The sequence below is a fragment of the Acomys minous genome, assembly GCF_964271855.1.
Source record: "Acomys minous genome assembly, chromosome: 6".
NCBI lineage: Eukaryota > Metazoa > Chordata > Mammalia > Rodentia > Muridae > Acomys > Acomys minous.
Window position 1 is genome coordinate 22,475,183 of NC_140487.1, and position 24,657 is coordinate 22,499,839.

The window sequence follows — 24,657 nt, forward strand, 5'->3', positions numbered from 1 at the left end:
AATAATGTGATGGCCGGGGGCGGGGTCACCACAACTTGAGGGACTGTATAAAAGAGTCACAGCGTTAGGAATGTTGCGAACCACTGACCTAGGCATTGTCTGCTCAGGAAATACATCTACTCACACAACCTGAGTTTTTGAGGATCAAGCTGGAACACTAGTTGGAGGGCATTCAGAGTGAGGAGTGGGGTTCGGACCATTGGGTGATCGCGTGTATAGTGGAGTTCTCAGTCATGAGGGTCTGGTGTCACTGGGAGGTGCTGATTCATTCATCTACTGGACGGACTGGAAACAGAGAAGTGAGGACCCCGCAGCAGGGTGTGCTCATCACGGCCTGCATGGGAAAGGAGCGCCCCTGCGTTATGTGTGGGCTTGTGCCCTTCTTTGTCCCCATTTTCTCTCCACCACTTCTACACTTGATCGTAGACAAAGGCCAAGAAGTGATTCTCCCTGCCACTTCTGAGGGAAGGAGTCAGGAAGCATCCTAGCCAGCAACCTTAGGTGTTTCCCCAAACAGATCAATCGCTACTTGGCAATTTTCATTCTCTTCAATTACTTTCGTTATTGACATTGAATCTCACATGCAAATGAAATTTATCAAACTCTTCAGTTTGTATCACGTTACCACCATATCCCCAAGCAAGGGCTCTCCTTTTCCTTATTCTAGTATTTTCCAGTCACTTCAGAGCCATAGCACTCTCTGTAATATTCTTTCTTTCTCTCTCTTCCTCTTTCCTTCTTTCTTTCTCTGGAGTGCACATGTACATGTGTGTCTTTCTATAAGTGTGCATGTGTGTTTGTGTGTGTGTGTGTGTGTGTGTGTGTGTGTACGTTTAGGTGTGCATATGCCACAGTATGCCTGTGGAAGTCAGAGGACAACTTTCAAGAGTCAGTTCTCTCTTTCCTCCATGTAGGTCCTGGGAGATGAAAATAAAATTGTCAGGCTTGAAACAAAGTTGCTTCCCCACTGAGTCACCTCACCTACCCTCTAATTGCTCAATACTGTATACAAAGAAAGTGTAATGTGGCATTAGTCAGCTTCGTAGAACAGTGACATTTATGGACTTGATTACTTTGCTGTGGTACTGTCCTGGACAGTTCAGAATATTTAGAAGTTTCCCTGTCCTTCAGCAGTGCGCACCAGCAGTAACTAAATCTGTCTCTGAGAACTACAGTGCTACCTGTGGGCATGGGCCATTTCTTCTCAGCTGAAAACCTACCTCTGTGGGAAGCCTTTGCATAAGGCTGCAAAAGCAACCATACGGCCAAAGTGAGATGTGGGAGAGGGCACCGTGTCACCTCTGTGGCAGGACGGTCAAGCTTTCCTCTTTGAACAGAACTGAGCCTGGCATTTATATCTCTTCACACAACAGCTATATCTTCATAACAGTCACAGAGACAGTGCACCTTGCGTTTAGTGCTTTCAAGCCAGACAGACAGGGGTGAGAAATGGGGTTGAAGATAACTTATGTGACCTCAGTAAATCCTGGGTCTTTCTGGGCCTCCTTTATAAAATGGAGATATTTGAAATGATTTCACTGTATTGTTTAGATTAAACAAGATATTGTCCCAAAATTAGACAAAGTCTCATACAAACAAGCACTCACTAACACATCTGTCATTATCTGCTCCGCGTGCACGTGACTACTTTCTTCACTAGAACACTGACAGAGTCCTCTCATGGACATGTGTCAAAAAAATATCTTTAAAGAAATGTACCAGCACATGAACAAAATGTAGTCATATAGCCTTCTGCAACCATGTAACGCTTAAAACAAAACTGAGCGGCAGCCCTGAGGCAGCGAAGGGAGCGGCTGGGGTCAGAGGACAGAGGGATGATGCAGAGCTTCACAGTGACTTTGCTTGAAGACAAAGCAAAAAATCAGCTGAAGGAAATAGAAGTAGTGGATCTCGAAACTAGACACAGATCCTGTTTTAACAGACGAGAGAGGGTATGTGTAATAAAATATGTGGAATAAACTGTCATGGCTATCATAGAGATGGGTAACAAGAAGAGTCGCAGATAGGAGTAAGGCCTGTCATGGGCCAGGGTTCAAATCCCAGCTTGGCAAGCTTAGCTCTCTGCACATCCTCTCCTTCATTCATATAGTGATGCTCTCGGAAGCCTACTTCATGTAGCAATTGTGAGGGCTGACCTGTCACTGTATGTAAAGTGATAGAACACTTGACTGGCCCATAGCAAGCGCTGTAGAATGGTTTGCCAGTGTCTCATTATACTGCTGTTATCCCATGTGACTACAAAGACTGGAAACATTGCTGCTTACTTAAAAAAAAAAAAAAAAAAAAAAAAAAAGCTCCTTTCATAAAGTGGCATTTGAGTAGATGAGTATGGTTGAGCAAGTGGAAAGCTCTGGAAAACCATCACATGCACAGAAGACAAGAGTCCAGACACAAAGAGGAAGTAAAAGTATTTTTCAAGGACTGAAAGAAATTGTTTACACTTTGGTTAGTTTTGCTTGCCTGCTCGTTTGTTTTAGAGACAGAATTGCATTCTATATCCCAGGACGGCCTGGTCCTTAATACATAATGCAGGCTCCAAGGCTCCAGTTTAAGGCAACCTCCTGGGTCAGCCTCCTGTATACTGAGATTGCAGGCATTAACTACAATACCAGATTTGTGTTTAATCAAGGTAAATTATTTCTATAGCTGAATTCATAGGTCTATTTTAAAGGGTTTTAAACAGTCTTTTCAGATGGCATCGTGAGAATGTTCTGTCAGCCTTTGAAGCTGTGCTGCACAACTGGGGCTGAATTGTCGCGAAGATTCAGAAACAGTGCAGCCCATTTATATGTGTATTTTTTTTCTAAACAAGTTATTATGACATGAGTTAAAACTTCAAACACAAGGAGCACAAATGTAAGGATGTGAGCCTAGCAAACATAGTGAAAAGAAAATATGAACAGACGAACTGAATCAGAAGTAAGCCACATCACCAGGACGTTCTTGGTTGGCAATTATCCATCCCATGATGTAGAAACACAACCGAGACTCATCCTCGTTTCCTCCAGCTGTCACTACTTCAGCCCTGCTTTATTGCCTATTTCTGTTTTGCTTTACTTTCTTGGGTTCAGCATAAGGTTTAAATAGCATAAAGGTTTGTCACTGATCTTCTATTGGTGTGGCATAAAGATGTTCGCAGGTTTCTTACTCTGTGTACACTGGGAATATCCTCCATGTCTGGGGCTATTCCCTAGTGCTCCACTTGAATGTGATTACTCTCCTGCTTCCAGTGTTATCTCCCACTGAAAGGCCCATCTGTCCTGGCCAGTTCCCTCCTCGAGGTCACCAAGAAATTTAGTTCTCTGTGCAAGGATAGCATCCTTTACATGTCTGTCTCTGGTCCTCACTGCATTAGGGCTTCCCCGACTCTTCTCCACTCACAAGGACCAGTGCAACAAACTCTCCTAGGGGCTCTGCATTGCTTACACATCCTTAATTTTATAGGACAATGCTCAACACAGTTAGGAACTCCATTTAATGTGACTAAAATGGAATAGATTATTTTGTTTATATAATGCTTCCGATCCCATTTTTTACTCCATGGTTCTGTGGTCAGGCAAAGATCAATGCTCAAGTGACTGTCATATTCTACTGGTCTCCCAAATATATCCACATCATAATTTAAAAATTCCATCATAAATTATCTATTCTGTTTTCCTTGACTCCATGACATTTTCTTCATGCAACTTATTTGTATTGTTAGAAAAGTTATCACAAAATCTGTCAAGATTGATTGTATATTCATTGGGTCGAGACATCATAATCTGTTATTAGAGTCAGTAGGACACAATGCCAAGTGAAAAAGTCAGCAAACGCCTACTTATGGCTTACAAAATGTAAATGGCTTCCAGCTCCAACTGTAAATAATAGCCCAGTAACCGCTACGTTTTGTGTGAAACTCATGGCGCTGCTGCAGGGAGTACTCTAAGTGATCAAAAAATTTAAAGGGGAAAAAAGGTCATTTACAGTAAACACTTACCATCTGCTCCCTCACGGGGTGGCAAGCAGCATCATGGTGGAAACTTAGGTCCTGCTCCCACCCAGTCATAAATTGTTAAAGAGAACAGATGATGTGTGATTTTACAAGTCATTTAGTAAACAGCCACCCCGGAGGCAAAGAGTTCATTTCCATTGAGAGTGTTCTGCCAAAGGCAAGACAGTGAAGCATAATCCCAAGCCAAATGGAGTCATCCATCTGCGTTTATCTGTATCAAAGGCGCCTGCAGTTGAGCCACTCCAAACGTCTCCTATGGGACTTGAATGATGTGCTCTGCTCTACCTCAAAATGTAAGAATGTCCAGTCTGAAATGCTGAAGCACTGACCAGGGTAGAGAAAATAAGAGCACAGTCCAGTCAGAGGAGGAGAGAACGTAAACAGTGTGTACAGTGTAAGATGAAGTTGTGAAGAGGGAGAAACTGACACGGGGACAGAGAGAGAGAGGGAGAGAAAGAGAGGGAGAGAGAGACGGAGGGATAGAGAGGGGGAGGGAGGGAGGAGAGAGGAGAGAGAGAGGGAGGAGGAGAGAGAGAGAGGGGAGAGAGAGATGGGGAGAGAGAGAGAGAGAGAGAGGAGAGAGGGGGGGAAGAGGGAGGAGAGAGGAGGGGGAGAGAGAGAGACACACACAGGGAAAAAGGGGCTGAGGGAGGAGCAGAAGAAGTAGGAAAAAAATGACGTGCAAGAGAAGAACAGGAAAGAGGGATAGTTTATGATTCTTTTGCAATGAACACGTGTTTCTTTTTCTATAATCAGATAAAATATAAATTTTATAAAAGATTATCAGAAGTAATGAATTCAAATGCCTCAAAGTGTTAGTTTCCAGAGGCTGAAAGAAACTGTTGGCAGGAAGGGTTCACAGAGAGTCGAGAGATGTGAAATTGACTCTGGGGAGCCAGATACAGCATGTGTAGGGCAGTGAGAAGAGATGATGCAAGCCATGAACCCCAAGAAATAAAGAAGTAGCAAAATCAACGGACGCGTGAAGAGAGAAGGAAGCTGCATAACCAGACTCTCTTCTTTCAAAGTATGTTTTATGTCAAACTGGTTAATTTTTTTTTTTATTAAATTATTGACCTTACTCACCACACATGCCTCTAAATACAGACTTGGAGTCAACCCACCATCCAAGATTAGAGAAACGCTGTCTTGGGAATACTCAGATATGTCGCATTGATCCTAAGACAGTTCCAAAGGGACGTTCCTCCCAGGTTTGTGAAGAGCACCAGCACACTTTGAAAGGCACCACAGCTGTTCCCACGTGAGATCCATCAAGCAGCAACCTGTTTTTAGAGGCACGGTCTGTAAACCCCGGAGGCCAGAGGGAGGACGGAGATCTAGACATTAAGGCCTTATCTGTTTGCTCACTCCGCTGTTCTTTCTCCACGCTGTGTTGCCCTACTCTAAAATGGCTCTCCAGTTTTAGGCTGTGCACACAAATGTAGGTCTCCTGCGCCTCACCATTCCTTCCAAACCACGTACCATCCCTTCCTTGCTTATCTTCTATGTGAAGCAGTCAGTGGCCCCTGGATTTCCTGTCTTCTATCTCATCTAGGCTGGCAATGAGAAGGAAGAGCCTCTACTACAGCACAGAGCAGAAGACACAGTCTCGGGAGCCATTTATTTTTTTCAACATCCCAGTTTGCCCATGATGCCTAGATCAGTATTGTGCATAAACACACCTTATTGTTGTTTTTTTCTGAATCAGTAAAAGCAACTGTTCAATCCTAATAAACTGATCACTCCCCAGGAGAGTTCAGAATAAGAGACTGAGCTTCACTGTTCTTAGCCCCTCATCACAATGGCTTCTCCTGAGACTGTACCAGAGCCTGAAACGAGGGGGCAGTGTGGCAAGTCCTAAGTCACTCACAGAAAGGGCATCTAGGCTTCCTCCCTGTCATCATCTATCTTCACGCCCTGTTTGCTTTAAACTTGAAGGTACAGCCATCACTCCACATCCAGGCATTTTACCTCAGCAGATCTATCCAAAGTCAGATGGAAGATAGTCAAACGATTGTACATGTGCTGAACATACGCATGTCTTTTCCATATCATCATCACATGGGAGCATAACAACTCTTCATAGAACATTTACATTGTATTTGGTATTATAAGTAGCCCAGGCATGTTCACATTTTCCAGGGGGATATGTGTTGGTAAAATATAAAGGTGGCAGCATTTTCTATAGGGGCCTTGAGCATCTGCAGATTCGTGTATGTTGAGTGGGTCCTGGAACTAAGGACTGACTAAGCTAGCTTCCGGGCTTTCTTTCTGAGAGTAGATTCCTCATGTCAACAGAGTACATAACACTGTGGGGACACTAAACATCTTCCCACGTCTTTAGGAAGAAAACATGTTCCGTAGCTAAGTAGAGTCTATAAAGTGGTGTCTCCAGTTTCTGTTATGAAATTTGTCTTCACAATGGCAGATGGATCAGAAAATGATGGCACAATGGAAAATCACTCTGGGGATCAGCAGAGAGAAATCTGACATAATTCCAAAGACATAAATAATTTTGGCAGTCAGCTAACCCATGTTTTTATATAAAAAGATAAAGAGATCCCAGAAGTTTAAGCAACTCCTAAAGAACATGTAATTCATGACTGACAAGTGTCAACCCATAACCTAATCCCTGTATCACACAATTACATATTTAGTGAGTTATTGGCAGTTTTTAAAAAAGAATGAAACCACCTGAGCATTTTATCAAGTTTGCAAATTCCTTATCAATGCAAGTTGTTTGCCTCTCAAGTACTAAATATATTATAATTTTTATAAGTGTAATATTCCCCCTTTCCTTTTCCTCCCTCCAACCTCTTCCACACACCTCCTGATCTCTTTCAAGTTCATAGCCTTTTAAAATTGTTGTCACAAATACACACATATATTTCTAAATACATAAATACAAATTATTTTATACTTATCTCTTAAACATTTGTCAAGTAAATTGCTGTTTGACCAATTACATAATTACATAATGAGAAAATAATTTATCATAAAACAGTATTGTTATCCAACAATATTCTGACATAGAAAAATTATGTAGCATAAACTTATTGCTTTAAGTATCTCAATACTGCTGTCTATTAGCTATGTGACCATGGGAAAGTACATTTTAAAATATTATAATGAGAATAACAACTTCTATCTCATGAGGTTTCTTTCAAGATCAAATGTAGGCTATATGTCTGGTTACCTCTAGTCCTTTCCCATGGCACATGTCTAATAAATAAAAACTGAATATAGCCATGCCCAAAAGCCTTAAACTAGAGGAGAAACTTGGGATCTGGAAAATATTTTCAATATTTTCCTTATTCTCTACAAGAATCTATAGAAATTGCCATAGGTATAGAGTGTGGCCAAACGCAGTCAAATAACCATAGTTAAATAGCTTTTTGATTTTCAGTGAATATCTGTTAATGACACAGTGAGTCATGGTGTGCAAATGTGTGGGCATGCATACAAGTGTGTATGTGTGTGCGTGCAAACTGGCTTGTGCGTGTGTGTGTGTGTGTGTGTGTGTGTATTTTAAATGGAATTTGAGGCTTATAATAATTTTTAATATGTTAAAAGTTTAAGAAAATATGAAACACCCCGAGACCTGTTTGCACAAATCTGTGTTCCTTCTGAAACTCTGCCTTCAATAAATATTTGCATGACCTGGCATTGAGAAGAAAAACAGACACTTCTTAAAGTATGCTTGCTAAGAAGAAAATAGTATTTATATGTTGCAAAAATATTTTCAAGTGTAATTTCTATTCCAGAAAGAATGTGTTTGCCTAGCAACAGTGTGTATTTATCAACAGGGCACTGGAAAGAGCCCCACACTGAGGATGGCAGTGCCTGTAATCTGCAAACTAAGGTTCCAGCTCTATTACAAATATGTTCAATCAAGTAATTTCCATTTTTGTGAATCTCATCACTAGCTGGGAGTTTGAATGAGGGCCTGTTTCTTCAAGGGTACATTAAGCTGAGACTCAGCTCTTCAATCCTGGAAGAAACTGTGCTGTGGCTGTTTGAGTGTGAGACACACGCCCTCCGTTGTTTTTCTTTAATACAGATGGACCTTATGGACTTCAGGTGAATTCTGATAAAGGGCTAAAAGTGGGAGAAGTGTTCACTGTTGACCTGGGAGAAGCTGTCCTGTTTGACTGTTCCGCTGACTCATATCCCCCCAACACTTACTCCTGGATCCGACGATCTGACAACACAACACACGTCATCAAGCACGGGCCTCGTCTGGAAGTTGCATCTGAGAAAGTGGCCCAGATGACAGCTGACTATGTGTGCTGTGCTTACAACAACATAACGGGAAAACAAGATGAAACTCGGTTCACCATCATCATCACTTCCGTAGGTAAGTGTGTGAAAGGACAAACCGTTATAAAGCATAGAGGCATGCTCGCCTTGCTTTCCCAAATGCCTTTGCAGAGGAGAACACATCCACTGCGCTGTTGTTCAGATGGTGTCTTTTCTCACTTAACTAAACCATGGATTTTGAGGCTCGAAGAATGAAAACTCAAAACAAAATGGAAAGAAATTCAAATGTCAGCTCTGAGGAGCTTATGAAGAACGAGTCAGTAAATTGCTTCAAAATGCACATTATTGCTTTCCTTCTTTTACAAGCAGGAGTATGAAATGAATTAGACTGATCATGTAAGAGTTTATGTACACAGTTAAATTAAGTTAGAAGAGCAAATATGCATGACTCAGAGTCTTTGATTTTCATTTTTCCACTCCTTGGTCTTCATTGGTTCCTTGGTTCCTTCTCTCTCTCTCTCTCTCTCTCTCTCTCTCTCTCTCTCTCTCTCATCTCTCTCTCTCTTCTCTCTCTCTGTCTCTCTCTCTCTCTGTCTCTCTCTCTCTCTGTCTCTCTCTCTGTCTCTCTCTCGGTCTCTCTGTCTCTGTCTCTCTGTCTCTGTCTCTCTCTGTCTCTCTGTCTCTGTCTGTCTCTCTGTCTCTGTCTCTGTCTCTGTCTCTGTCTCTGTCTCTCTCTCTCTGTCTCTCTCTCTCTCTCTCTCTCTCTCTCTCTCTCTCTCTCTGTCTCTCTGTCTCTGTCTGTCTCTCTGTCTCTTTCTCTCTCTCTCTCTCTCTCTCTCTCTCTCTCTCTCTCTCTCTCTCTCTCTCTCACTCTCACTCTCTGTCGCTCTCTCTCTCCCTTACCCTGGGTGTACCTGAAATGAATAGAAATATTTCTCAGGAGCCTCATCATCTTGGAAACCACTTTCAAAAGTCTATGAAAGTCTGCATCCTCTAGAAGTTGCATCTTTAGAACTACCATGGTCCAAAAGGATAAGAATTGCAGCTTGTTAAGGACATGTAACAGACTCCAATCCCATGAGCCTCTCTGTGGAATGCGGTTCTGTTTCCTGGTGTGATTTCCTGTACATTTTTACTCGTTCCCATAGAGTCCTGTAACAGTGGCCATCTTACATCTTTATCTTCAAAGCTCTAAGGCTTTCCACCTTCTGTCCACCTTCTAGATTCTTCTCTCGGAAGCCAAAGATAAGTTCAAATTAGCAGAACCTGACCGTTTTCCTCCTTTCCTCATACCTATTCTGTCTACACCCCCCCCTGCTTTGTAAGTGAGTTTCCCTAGACTATTTCATCCTAGCAGAAAACCAAATGCCACCTCCAACTCTTTCCTGTTACTTACACCCCCTGCCGCAGCCAGCCACCAGGTTCTGTCGAATCTACAGCTTGACATCCCAACTGTGCTTTCTTCTCCCCTTCTCTTTGTCCTCCTTTCTATTATTACCCTTTCTCCTTCTCCTCATTCACTCTTTTCTTTTTTAAATCTTCCCTTATTATTCCTTCTATTATTATCAGTATCTTTGCATACAGAAAAAAAGGCAAAACAGATCCAAGTTGAGAAAAAAGAATCCCACAGGGTTGACTAGGAAACAATGCTCTAGATGATTGTATTGGTGAAGGAACGAGTGTGAAAAACATAACAGCCATGAATCCACTGGTGCCTTCTGTTCCCTGCCATTATCCCTGGTGCCTAGAAAAGGACACGTAACAGAGAGAACCTCAGAATATTGCGTTCAATAAAGGAAGCCAGGATAAAACACCTGTTTATATGTGATATTTTATTTATTTATTTTTTCAGTCCTTCATTAAAAAGATCTTAGGGAGTCACACAGAGTTATCAAAGTGTATAAAGCCCGCAGGTTGATGAAGAAATGTGTGTTCTCTTAGAGCGCTTTGAGATTTAAGGTAACCATACTTGTAAGGTCAAGTACATTGGATTCATACAGTGTCTTGTACATTGGGGTTCATACAGTGTCTTGCTGGACATGTTCGTGAGGAAGGTAATACTGCCTAGAATATTGCTGTCCAGTAGAACTTTATGCTAAGATGAAATGGTCAATATCATCACCTTTCAACATAGCAGCCATTAACCTTGCTTAGCTTTTCAGCAAGCCAAACATGGCTATGCAATTGAGAATTGAAGTTTTAATTTTATTTTTCCTTCCATTAATTTGAATTTTAATTTTACATAACTACATCTTTCTAGTGCTTAGCATATTAGAGAATAAAGCTACTAAAATCTTAGCTAAATTGTGTCTCACTGGGGCAACAAAAGATACTATATTTTCTTTGTAGACACCCCAAAGAATATGTGTTCAAAAAGATTAAAATTAGCATTCATTAATCCATTACATGGCACCTGCTTTTGGGCCTAATAAGGGATAGGCACTGAGAATCAAACAACCCGTTACAAGAATTCCTGCTTAAAATATAAAATGTCAAACACACAACTAAAGAATGTCTTTTGCCTTGTAATTTAACACATTTTATAATCTCAACCATCTCTTCAGCATGTAGCTAACTGAAAGATAGTTTAAAACAAAGTGTGCACACGTGCATGCGTGTGTGTATATGTGTGTGTGTGTATGTGTGTGTGTGTGTGTGTGTGTGTGTGTGTGTGTGTGTGTGTGTGTATGTACCAAATCATATACGGAACTGTTTGGTGGCAATCTTGGCATCATGTTAGACGTGTTCCTTATGTTTGTTGCAAGTGAAAATATAGCTATAGTATGTAGTAGTATATTACAGTTGAGACATCCCCATTTCTTAAACTTCCTGCATTAACACTCATCCAGGAAGTTTTCATACTATCAGAAACCCCCAGTATTTGACTAAGATCTTATTCCAAAGACAGCTACAGTCTTCCTATCAGATAATTGTCTTTAGCAGAGTCTCAAAACCTGTTCGACCTGTACAGTGACTGGCGATTGTTGTAGTAAATAAGGAGAGCAGGTGCTCATGTTCCAGAGGGATCCAGGCTTGTCAACATTAGCGGCCTCATTGTGGTTTTCAGAGCTATTTTCCAGTCCTCAATGCTCACAGAGCCTTGACTCCAGCAATAGTAAAAATAGTAAGAAAATCAGTAGTGCCAATGTGATATGTTGTGTTCAATGTTTCTTTTTCAAAACGAATTAATTTCTGCAACCAGATTAAGCATACACAAACTGACACATATGACCACTGCTTACAAGGTCAGCTGAACACGTGTGGAAAAAAATCGCTCTGACAAACAACCTGTATTAAGACTTGTGGGGAGTCTTAAATCTTTTTCTAAGGCTGGGATATTTGCCTTTCAGACATTTCTAGAACTAAGTTGAAGTTTTGTGTCTCCGGAGGCAAGTTGCAGGAATCAGATGAATCTCTTTATTTTTAATGAGACAAAACTATGTAGCTGCTTTAAAGTCTCAGCAATAAGATGCAGAGGGCAGAAGGGACTCAATGATGACTCCAGGGTCACAGACATGGAAAGAAAATAATAACCCGGGAAATAATCAGAAGTTTTATTGGCGACCTTCAGTTAGGGAGAGGACAGCTAGAGAATGTGACAATTACCTCTCTGTCTTCGGCCTGTGTGAAGCTGGACAGATGGAGACGTCCACCTCTGTGGACTATGATTCATATCTAGCCTGAGATATTATTAATAGACCTTTCTGTAGCTCAGTAGAGATATCTAAAGAAAACAGGCAATTGCCAGGGTCACACAGCAAATGCATGACAAAGTAACGTCTGAATTCAAAGCCTTTCTGTTTTAAAATCTTTTTAAAATTCTATTCTTTTCAGGTCACTGAGCTGTTCATGTGACTATTGCCTTCTTAATCAATATCTATAGGTTCACGCATATAGAGCAGTATCTATGTATTGCATCTCATAATAGTGAATTGGGGTCAATTAATAATTTAAAATATGGATATGTATTTAAAGAAGTTTTCTTTGAGTAATTTTCTCAACTAATTTAATGTATAAACTTTGTCTACAAGACATGCTATTTCATACTTATGAGAAACAATGAAATATATATAGCTAAAAGTAATGCCTAATTGTTTTCAGAAGATAATATCCATTAAAATAACAAATCAGCATTTATAGTTAAAAAGTAATTATTTTATTACCTTAATCAAAGACTTTTTAAATACAAATATCTTTTAGGTATTTAATGAACTTAAATTACTACTATGAGATTCATTATACTGTACATATATCTATAATAAGAATATTTATGGAAATTTAGCCATCTGCTTAGAATTTTAAGATTTGTATATGAAGATATTCAAGTATATAATCACAAGGCCCTGAGGAATGTGCACATAACTTAAAAGGTATCTATAGTAGGTGTGTTTTAGATGTATATGTAATGTGGATCAATCATTCATTTCCAAATTATAATCCAAATCTTCTCATTATTAAAAAGTAGGAAAAGGGCTGGGCATGGTGGCGCACGCCTTTAATCCCAGCACTCGGGAGGCAGAGGCAGACGGATCACTGTGAGTTCGAGGCCAGCCTGGTCTACAAAGCGAGTCTAGGACAGCCAAGGCTAACACAGAGAGACCCTGTCAAAAAAAAAAAGTACAAAAGGATATGAAATAGGAAGAGAAAGTGATTCATTTCACCCATTTAGCTACAGCTTTCCCAACTTTAAGTCAGTGAAAACAGAGATTGAGATACAACTTTAACCTTGACATCTGAACCCTCAGAACTTTGCTGATAGCTGCTTGAGAATGTATCACAGAATAACTGTGTGTGTCATGTGGGGCCACAAGGAGTGTGCAAGGAACACAGCACATCTCCATGGGGACATGAGGCAGCTGCCATAATTAATGAGCAGATTGGATGGAAGAGTTCTCAGGGCTCCATTCTTATCTACAAATAGACACACTGCCTAGGTAACATATGGCTGTCCTGTTTGGGGTCCAGCCTCAAACAGCAGGGTAGCGATACTGTGGACACCACACCTCTTGCCCATATTTGCACTTAACGTGTTATTCCATTTTATTTGTTTGCTTAAGGAGGGGGCAAGTAGCATTTGCACTCTGGCTTTGGTAAATGAGTCCATTGTGTTTAAATAGTGGGGAGGATGGCGTGCTCTGTACAAATGAATAGCATAAACTCTGAAAGAAGAAAAAAGGAAGCTCTTCCAAGTGCCCAGATGTGCATCATAGGTCCCAATATATACTCTGAGCAAGAAGGCCAGAATTTCCCCCACTGTCCCATTTTCAAGTCAGAGTTCTAGAAGCTCATCTATCTCAAACCACAGTCGCCTAGGACTGAGACTACAGCAACAGTCGTTGCTTTTGATGTGCATTCTACATGGAGAAACAGGCACCAGGGCAAGGAACCAGTGCACTCTAGATGGAGGGTGGGGTGGAGCAAGAAAGATTATTTGTTTTCAGAAGATGACCATGTGCATCCTCCCTCTCTGCGGGGAGAACACTGGCCTTCACTTCACCCAAGCTTTTGGACTGGCAGGAATGGATCACAACAAGGTGAGTCTCTGGCTCCAGACAAGTAGAATCCAATGGGAGGAAGTGAGAGGCGAGGCGTCTAAGGACATAAAAATGAGGAATGGGAATGTTGGGGCCTTCTGTGGAAGAGACTCTAAAATTTTGATCACTTAAATACTTGTCTAAGTGGGGAAATGTTAAAAATGAAGGATGCGGGAAAGTGTGTTCCTTGTACCAAACACCAAACAAGTATGTTCCTTGTACCTGTTTTCACACACACACACACACACACACGCACACGCACACGCACACGCACATGCACACGCACACGCGCGCACACACACACACACATAAAAATAACAAATCTTTTAAACAATTTTCCCAGGGTCTCATGCCAAAAAGAAGGAAGATGTTAGGGCCTTGATACCAGCCAGAGGGAGAGCATGCCACCCAGAGAGAGGCTGTTTCTTACAACAGAATAATTTTGACTTTGGTGGCCTCTTTTATCCATAGCCAACCTATGGTGACATTCAACCATGATATGACAAAATTAGACTGCAAAAATAAATGCTTGATTAAACAGTTCAGCAGAGAAATTGCTTGCATCACTGATGAGCAAACAAGGTATTAACATGAACACTAGTGGATAGTTTACGAGACCACAGTGCCTCAAAATGGCACAGAGTTTTTCATAATAAAAAACATCCTTGTCTCTCAGCCTTAAAGTGGATATGAGAGTAGCAATGTATGTTCAAATTAGAGGAGATAGCATGGTTTTCATAACCTGTCTACTAGAGTGTGGTATACAAGCTATGCTACAGTGGAAAAAGACTAGACATTTTTAAATGATAATATTCTACAGAGGAAACCTGAGATTTCTTAGGTAGCCCTGTATTGAGAAAAAGAGGTGGGTAAAGGCTGGCATTCATTTTAACCCCTGGGGACATTAACAGAACCTTGATGGAGGAAGAAGGAGAGGATGCTGGCAAGGCATGTATTGAAGAACTGAGTAGCCACTACATTCTTCATCACACCGAGATTCTCAGGCTGTCCAGAATGGAAGTGCTATTACAGTTTTTGAATTATGATTTCAGGGCACATCAGTCTGGGCAGACTGGTGACTGCTGCAACTCATTTCCACATCAATATCAGAGCTGCATGATAAAGATTACAACTACTTCCTTCCATACAGGTTAATATGTTACTAAGCATATCATAGTCCAGAGCTGGTGTTAACATAACCACAAGATACAACAAGTTGTATTAAACAGCACTGGAAGGGGGCAGACTGCAATACTGAAAGCCTGGGATTGTCCCCACTATTATAACCCAAGTGACTTTTGCGAGCCTCAGCTTCCTCGTCCAGAAGAGATGATAAAATAATTGCTGTCTAATAAGACTGCCAAGGAGATTCAGTAGTTACTATGGATCATGCATCCTTAGCTCAGAGCTTGGTATACTGTAAGCATTCAGCATGTGCTACATCTATTGGCACCATACTTAATACAGTTCCAGTAGTAAAAGGAATGTCCTACAAAATAAAGTGACTTTAAGTTTCAAGGTGGGATTTTTATGTTTAACTGTTTCATTTCATTGTTGTGTGGTGTGTTGTGTGTTGTGTGTGTGTGTGTGTGTGTGTGTGTGTGTGTGTGTGTGTAGATGCACGTGTTCCACAGTGCGCATGTGGAGATCAGAAGACAATCTTGAGCCGGGCGTGGTGGCACATGCCTGTAATCCCAGCACTCAGGAGGCAGAAGCAGGCGGATATCTGTGAGTTCGAGGCCATCTTGGTCTACAAAGCAAGTCTGGGACAGCCAGGTCTACAAGAGAAACCTTATCTTGAAAAACAAAACAAAACAGAAAACAATTTTCAGGAGACAGGTTTCTCTCCACTCCTCAGTGGGGAAGTGGCAAACACATGTGAAAAGTGAGAAGGAACAATTTTGGCACATTATGCCAGCATTTCCCAGGTAAATCAGCCACATCTCCAGTCATAAATATCCCCAGGGAGTTTGGGGCTTAAAGTTGAAGTTAATGTATCCTGCCATTTGGGGATGAAGGCAAGAGAAAGAAGAGGGAGTGAGGCAGGCAGTGGTGTTCTATTTAAGTAGAGAGCAACCATAAACACTTCAGGTCATATAGTAATTTATTGCTATTTTTTTAGGATTGGAGAAGCTTGCACAAAAAGGAAAATCGCTGTCCCCATTAGCAAGTATAACTGGAATATCACTGTTTTTGATTATATCTATGTGTCTTCTTTTTCTGTGGAAAAAATATCAACCTTACAAAGGTAAGTTAAAATGGAACAAATAATACATTTTATTCTTCTAAACAACCCTAAACTTTTTTTAAAGCCTTACTGTGTCTCCTCCCCCCCCCCCTTTCTTTTGCCTTTAGCTATAAGACAGAAGCTAGAAGGCAGGTAATGTATATGTTTCTATGAAAATAACTTTAGAATTTCCCCTCCTCAATTATAACCCTTGATTAATGAATCTGTTTGTCTTTCCAGACCTGAGTCAGAATACAGAAAAGCTCAAACGTTTTCAGGTAAACATCAGACTGGGGAGGAGTGTTATCCATGGTGATGCCATGGGTAATCATCAGTGCTCTCTGCTGGTAGTTACAGACAGCACGGTCAGTGCAGCGGATGAGTTAGGACAAGCGCAATCCCTCCGCTGCCCAGTGTCTTCCCTTTATGGGGGCTGCCTCTGCAGCGGCTCTGTGGAAGGTTTTATGTACACGGCTGTAGGGTGAGCTAGGGAAGGACTCGTCTCTCCATTCACAGACAAGACAACTGAAGATCAGAGAGGTGACGTTACTGACTTCTGCTCCATTCTCACCCATCAGTCTGTGAGAGCACAGGGGCCCTTTTGAGGTTTTCTGGAGGACACACAGTGCTGGCGGCCCCATCCTAAGGAGAGGAAGAAGTGGAGGAACCAGCAGGGCCGGGACTGCTCCTTTGTCCCTCAGCCGTCATTGTTGACCCTGCACTGAACTGTTCTAAGTTAACAATAAGTCTTAGGCTTACGACAGTGGTGTCACTGAGAGGCTTCAGTCCTATATCTGACGTTCCCCCTTGGGAAAATTATTTTTCTTGGCCTCAATTTCCTTATCTATTTAAAAGAGATAAAAACTTCCTCCTGGGGCTGCTATGAGAATTAAAGTGAAAGGATGTGAAAAGCCTAATGGGGCTCTTAATTTAAAAAAACAAAACAAGGCTTTCCCTCTTTTCTAGTCTTTGCTCTTATCTAGTAATTGGGCATCACAGAGGGGAGGGGTCCCAAGACCATCTGGCTCCTCCCAACCAGCTCCATGCCCTTCATTTCCCAGATGAGCCTTGCGTGATATCCCTACTGTGCTGCAGCAGGCCCTTCGTGTGTGTATGTGTGTGTGTGTGTGTGTGTGTGTGTGTGTGTGTGTCTGCTGTTACTACTCGTGTTTCCAATGTTCTGTGTTAGATCTATTGGAACACAGTAGATACTAGGAGTGCCTCAAAGGCTGCTGTGACCTCTAGGCTAAGGCCTTAGTGATCTTCATTCTCCACTCTTGTCCGGATTAGTGTATTTGAGTGGGTAAAACAATATTCCCACATCAAGCCTGGTCAAGTTTAGTTTCATCTTTTTTTTTTTTCCTCCTAAGACGGATTTATTCCCCAACCCATTCAATGCCAATACGACCATACAGGACTAGGAAATACGAAATGGTTTCATGCAAATACCACTTAAGGCTGACAATAAAGATAAGCTCTTCTGATATTTCCAAGAAACAAACAAACAAACAAATGCATAGACTTTTAAGTCTCAGAGGAAAGCTTCTGTAAGTATGTGTCCTTTTTCCTTTCAGGCCATGAAGATGCTCTGGGTGACTTCGGAATATACGAATTTGTGACTTTTCCAGATGCATCTGGTGTTGCCAGGGTTGGTTTTCCTAGTGGCTGATTAAAAGAAGTAGAACTCTGCTTTCCCCAGAGGTGTAAGCAGAATTCGTTTGAGAACTGGAGCAGTGATGCCCCAACGGCTTCGCTAGCCCTCGCTGTGCTCTGCAGTGTTGACTCCCTGGATCCTGAGATCCGTGGGGCTGAGGCACTCTTCTTGTTTCTCTTCTCTTCTAGAGACAGTAAAGCTGTCACAAATGAGGAGAAACACTCTTTACCTGGTACATTCTATGAATAGAGAATTAACTAGGCTGGATACATAGAGAAAAGAAAAACATGGCCTCCAGCGTCCCTGGCTTAAGTTATTCACATAGCTTCAGTGACCTCAGCCCTTAACTTTGCAGAGCTTGGTCTATTCCTCGGTTCCCTTCCTTTCTGCCTTGTAACTCTCAATAGCTCTTCAAAGATATTCGATCACATCCTTGAAGCTCCTTGCTTGCCATAAGGGAGCTGTCATATAGGAAAAGCCTAATAATATACAGCTATACAGTTTTATTATTACCCTAAAGGTGCAATCGTTTAAAAAGTCAGGGGCTTTTATAGTTGAAACCATTTGTTTTCAGTCAGTCTCTTTTTAAAGAATTGTAAACAATCAGTTTCATGCAGAATGTGCCCCTGAACTATAAACTCATGAGCACTCGCAGGGTTGGGAAGGGCAGTTTTCCCCTGACTCCTTATTACCCTATAATAGTCCACTTACTGATGGAACCGAAAATGGATCGCTTGCTTCTGGGTGTCCCTTCTTCCATTTTTTAGAAAGGAACTATTTGCTATTAGGGAAATGGTCCCTTTGTTCTAAGCATCCTATCACTCTGGGTGCTTCATCCAGTGAGTTTCCTAGCTACAGAGTTTATTTCGGAAATGTCCTGTGAGTAATGGGAGAGGAGTTGATTGGATTCCATCCTCCCTGAGGGCGAGTCAGTAGTGCCCGTATTGTCCCAGAGAGGAGATGCACCTGACAGGGGATTTGTACTGCCCTCTTCAATCTTAGGCAGGAGTGCTTCGCTCTTCACTTCTACAACCGAAAGGACAAAATAAATATGTGGTTGATCTGTTCACTAGAAGAACTCCCATCATGCTATAAAACCCTCTTCTAAAGTGCATCGTCAAAGATTAGAGCAGGAGACTGAAGAGGTAAAAGATATACTGAGTTTTGAAACATAGAGTTTATTTTTTTTAATACACATATTTTATTCCTAATAGTTCACTATAAAGCAGTGAAATGTATGTAAGGAGTTTGCATTGAGCCCGGTGATTGATACTGGGTACACAGTATGGGGTATTAATTACAGGCAGACTGGGACAGTAATTGAAGCTTCTGCTGCCTCCAAGTACTTCAGTGTCAGGGACTTGAAGCAGAGAAACGTGCCCTTGAGCTGCGTCTCGGAAGCTTTGCTTAATTCTGTAAGGCACAACATAACTTGATTGGGAACCATGCTCGAATTCGTGAGAATTTTTCTGACATTCTTAATTGGCCATGTCAGATGCTTTGGGGCTGAAGTGAGAAATTAAAATGAGTAACTGAAGGAGGACAGTGAGGACAGTGACATGGGGAGGAAGCTCTTGAGTGTGAAGAGGCCAGCGTGGCACTGACATGTGAAGAGTGGCAGTCCAAGGCAATGAACATACGAGGAAAACTACTAATAAAAAATTCTCTAAATTGTCACTGAGAAGGGAAATAAATTGAATTATTAATTTATTAGCATCATAAAATAAAACCAATCTGATTATTGTAGTATATATGGGAGATTCACTCTCTCTTTACCTGTCATAGGTTTCATTATTCATTTACCACCTCTTCCAGGAGTTGGAGAGAAGACAAATGCATAAAATTAAGGATTTGCTATTATTCAATAGTTCTAATATTAGATCATATGTTAGCATACACCTACCATAGCCACTGACCATCTGCATGCCAAGGAAAATGAAGATTCAATCTCAGTGAAAGTTCTATCAAAATCTCAACACAAAACGACTAGAGGAGCCATGGCCTGTGGCCACCGTGCTTCTCTTGAGAACTTTAACAAGAGGAATGAAGCAGTTTCCAAAACCACAGGAAGCTAGGGCATCCCAGTGCAGCTCGGGGGCACGTGAAGCCATGCCTCATTGTCACCCAGCAAGCACTTCTCCAGGAGGTGCTGTGTAAGTATAAAGGACTGCAGGTAGGTAGACATGTGGTTAAAATAAGGATGAGTGGGAAGGAATACTAGACTCACAATATACTGGAAGACAATGGTTATAGGAAGAAAGAAATTATAAAATATGAAGAATGTGAGGAAAACACTTAAAATGCAGGTTTCAACACAGTGGTGATCTTTCCCAGATAAATACACTTCATTCTTTCACGTTCGGCTAAGGCTTTAGTTTTCAGCGTCATCCCCCACATTAAACCCGAACCCTTTGTCTCTTCACTCACTTGCAATATGATGAGGATTTTGACTTCACATTATTCTTTCTGATAAGCCATCCTTGCATATGTAATTGACAAAAAGTGCTCAAAAGAGCACTTAAGATACAATACAATAGTTATATGTGTTTTTCAGTTCTACACTAAGTTGGTTTTTAAAAATCTCCCTTTTTGCTACTTTTCTTTCTATTATTTCCAGCTTCTCTTCAAATGAAAAAAAAAAGTTGATTGTTTGTCAAGCTACTCCTGAAACAACATAGTTTGAGTGCAGGAAACTCTAGCAAGGAGGAAGCCTCATTCCAATGGGGCTGATCATCTGTCCTCCTCGGGGCTGCATGTTTCCAGTTAATCTTCACCTAAGTTTTTTTCTTTATTTTTTTTTTCCAAGACAGGGTTTCTCTGTGTAGCCTTGTCTGTCCTAGCCTGACTTTGTAGACCAGGCTGGCCTCAAACTCACAGCGATCCGCCTACCTCTGCCTCCCAAGTCCTGGGATTAAAGCCCTGCACCACCACGCCTGGCTGAAGTTTTTCCTTTTAAAATGCTGTATTTTTTTTAGATGCCAAGTAGGTCGGCTGCAGCCTCCGATGGTGTAACAGGGCCAGATCTTCACGGAACCATTTATGAAGTTATTCAGCACATCCCTGTGCAGCAAGACCATGCAGAGTAAGTATGAGTCTGCGTTTGGTGGATACAGTGGAGGCCCTCAGAGGTCAGCTTCTGCATCCCCACGGATTTAGTGGAAGCCTCCAAAAATATTAAAAGAGGAAACCATATCTTCAAAATATGTGAAATTCATCAAGAAACATAGTCATTTGAAAGTAAGTTTGAAAAGTGAAACAGGCAAGTGTAGAAATACCACCTAGAGCCATACATGTGGCCAGGTGGACGAGAGGCAGAACTCTGAAATCGCCGGTCTACAGCACACGTGTCTGCTTTTCAGTGTGTCTCCAAGGAATCCGCACCTGGTGTGAAACGGTTAATCAGGCCAGTGCTCAAGTTATCCTCATGACTTCCCAGTGACCTTACTAACTTTATAGCCACAGTGCTCTCTCATGTAGAGAGAAGGCCAGGCAAGAAGGCTGCCAGGGGTGAGTGGCTCCGTCAGCATCTAAGGCCCAACAAGTTTCCACTCAAGGCCAACTGTTTCCAGCTGCATAAGACTGGTCCCTCCAAGGCCAAAGGTAGCCAACCACTTATCCAGTTAAGCTCAAAGCCGTTACTAGTACATCTGTCTCTTCTTTGCCATGGAGACTAAGCCCACAGTCTTGAAATAGTGAAATGCTTCTGGTTTGGTGTATGTAGCCGCCTGCAGGCCTAGCTGCCACAAATCATCTTCTACCCTTTCTCTAGCTATCATTTTTGACTCTGAAAAGAACCTCAATAGCCACAGCCCTTCTGGCAAAGGGAACAGTCCCAACAGAGTAATCCCTGCTCACTTCTGGGCATATACTAAAAACAACAGTTAGGAGTCCATGAGTGCAGTGAAAACCATCAGATGGAGGGGGAAAAAAAGCCCACACTCAGGGGCACTGCAAGTGTTTGAGGGCTAAATGTGTGACAAGAGACTTCAGAGAAAATACTTACAAAGTCAGGTAGGTAAAAACCAATTCCTAACGGAACTAAGAATTTCTGGTTTGAATTTTTAAAAAAGTTTTGGCTTGAGGCAGTACAAGAAGGAAGTACAATACCATGATTCTTGAAAAATAAAACTCTAAAATAATACCTGGCCCTCTTAACTTTCTGGAATGTGAAGCAGGGGAAGGTTTTTTTGTTTTCATTCTCTTTTCTTTTACTTTTTGATTAATATATGTTAGTTGTGTATAGTTGTGGGGTACGAGGGTACAGTGTGCTATATTGGGCCAGAAATACATTGCATAAGGATCAAATCAGGTTACTTAGCATGTTGTCACCATTGCTGAGACTCTGTCTGCTGTTTAAGGTTGAATCCGGTAAAAAATAAAAATTATTTTGGAGCTGGGGGGAAATGGCTCAATTTGTAAAATACATGCCATGAAAGTGAGGACTTGAGTTTTAATGCCATAACCCACATAAAAAGTGTGGCAAAGCAGCAAACACCTGTTAATTCTGTGCTGGAAACCAGAGACATAAAAATCTCAGGAGCTTGTGGGCCAGTTACTCTAACCTAACTAGCAAGCTCCAGGTTCAGGGAAGCCTTGTCTCCAATAAGCGTGCACACACACACAACGTAAAAAGCGATTGAGGAAAACACCTGATGATGGACCACCTACTCGCATACACATACATACACTCTTGTACATGTCCCCACCCATATGTGCATGTGCACACATGGAAACACAGCACGCTTATACATCACGCACACACACACACACACACACACACACACACACACACACATACACACATACACACACAATTTTTGTGGTAATTTTGAAATCTCTATTTAAATTCAGTTTTTTTTTTTACATACTCTGTGTCCTAAATATCTATCTATCTTTACTACAAGAATGCTAAATAGAATTATCTACAAAACAATTGTTTGCCCTTTATACTATTGATAAATAAATGAGCTTGAATCAGCTCAAAACATTCGTAGTCTTCATCTTCACTTCTGTAGAAAGGAGTGAGCAGTTAGGGTTCTCTCACCCACAAACCTATAGAAACCTACAGAACACTTACTATGTTTCCTGCATCTCTTCACCAGGTAAGAGTCCATGGGCAAAATAGTATATCGTCGTGAGATAATAAAGGGACATTTCGAGAGAAAACATCTGGAACCTGTGAAAAAATAAAATCCCAGCAACCCTCAGTCACACGTTCAAACGCAGAGCAGACGCAATGGGCTGTGCGACCGAGGAACATTCCTCTGTGGACAGTGTTTATTATTCAGACTTGGAGCAAGAAGATAATGAAGCTCCCCAGTTGTTGTGTGTTGAAAGTTTCAAGCAGCCCAGTTAGGGCTCACCTGTGCTCTACTGCCATCAGCATGGACACCGCCCTGTGCCACCTACAAATCAGGAGATGTCACCTTGGTAAATGTTTGTGACAAACTTTATTTTACTAAATGCTCACTACAGTTATGAAAATAAAACACCCTTTTGTGTGTTTGTGTGTGTGTGTGTGTGTGTGTGTGTGTGTGTGTGTGTCCCAAATTGATTTCTTGTTATTTGTGACACAAAAACTTAAGGATATTTAACATAAAAGTAAGGCTGTGCCTTTTCCCTGGTTCTCAGTGAACTTTGTTACCTGTGGTGTTTTTTTTTTTTTAAAGACTGTCAAAATGTTTAAGGGAATGGTTGTTAAAGTCTCATTTTCACATTCGTTCAAAGAAAGAAAATTGAAATAAGTTATTCTGTTTGCTTTGACACAGCCTTGATCCTTTAGATTGTAAAGTCCTACTTTAAAGTCAGATTGAGTTGAGATGTTTTTATTCTTATTTTCCATTGGTGCAAATAAAGTAGATATTATGGAAAATTATCAAAAATCAAAACCTCTCTCTTTTGTATTTTATGCAGAAGAAACATTTTAATAGAATTTCTTTTTAAAAATATTTGAAGTGACTCTGCGCAGCCCGTCCTGAAGGTGCATGGTGAATGCTCAATGAGGGCTGAGTCTCACAGCTCCATTCTGCCTTCTTGCGCAGCCATGCTTACAGATATTTCTGATGAAAGCATCCACTCTTGCTACCCACAATACTTTGTTCTGTACTTAGTAAAAACATGAACTACTCTATCTGATTAGAAAACGAATTCAGGGTCACCATAAACCTATGCATTCATCTGGGTGTCCAGAGTGCTGGCTCTCCCACAGTTGAAATCCCTGGCTTATCTTTCAGAGACAACCTCTCGACATCCCCTGCGTTCTTCATATGTCTACCCTGCTCCTTCAAGCCCCAGAAAAGGTCTAAAGCAGCTCATATGAATGTGTAGATTACGAGGGCAAATATAACTCGGAAAAATAACGTTGTGAAGAAAAACAGATGAGAGACACAATGTGAGGCAAAGTAAAAGCGGAAGTGAGGTTATAGCCGCCGGTGCGCTGAGTTCCCCGTGTGTGTGTGTGTGTGTGTGTGTGTGTGTGTGTGTGTGTGTGTGTGTGTTGTTTTATGCTACCGAGATCAAGAGATAAGTCTCATGACTCTTCTCTGCCTATGATTCCTTAAGTGCCTGCCCGTGAGCAGTTGTCCATGTTGGTAGTCAGGTAACCACCTCCGCCTGCCCTCCCTTACCCTTCCCGCCCCAACCCCACCCCATCCCACCTCCCCACCCCCAACCCCCACCCCAAGGGGAGCCAGAAAGCGTGGTACCTGCTGTTGCATCTCTTGCTAGGAGGGCAGACTGTGAACTCTGGCTGCCTTTCTAACTTTCTCTTTCCAAACCCTAAACCCTAAACCAAAGCAAACAAGCAAAGCAAAAAACCCTCAGACAGCCATTTCTTGTAGCACATACACATGTTCCCCAAATCAAATCCTTTTTATTTTTTAAAGTGTGCAGCAAGAAAATATGTTGACTAGTTCTAGGGTTAGCTTTTTTGTTCATCCTTCCAGACTTTCTTGCCCAAAACCAAAGG

The 24,657-nt window shown here is 41.5% G+C and overlaps 1 protein-coding gene across 1 annotated transcript in view; it reads left to right on the top strand.

Annotated features, from left to right (window-relative positions):
* Positions 1 to 23,578, top strand: part of HEPACAM2 (HEPACAM family member 2) — a 35,486-nt gene extending 11,908 nt beyond the window's left edge. Inside the window, exons 4-10 of the mRNA XM_084786919.1 lie at positions 8,076 to 8,372; positions 15,932 to 16,057; positions 16,165 to 16,189; positions 16,277 to 16,314; positions 17,611 to 17,684; positions 20,666 to 20,772; positions 22,793 to 23,578. Of these exons, the coding sequence (XP_084643045.1) occupies positions 8,076 to 8,372; positions 15,932 to 16,057; positions 16,165 to 16,189; positions 16,277 to 16,314; positions 17,611 to 17,684; positions 20,666 to 20,772; positions 22,793 to 22,796 (671 nt within the window). The 3' untranslated portion in view covers positions 22,797 to 23,578. The remainder of the gene's footprint in view (positions 1 to 8,075; positions 8,373 to 15,931; positions 16,058 to 16,164; positions 16,190 to 16,276; positions 16,315 to 17,610; positions 17,685 to 20,665; positions 20,773 to 22,792) is intronic.
* Positions 23,579 to 24,657: the final 1,079 nt, after the last annotated feature.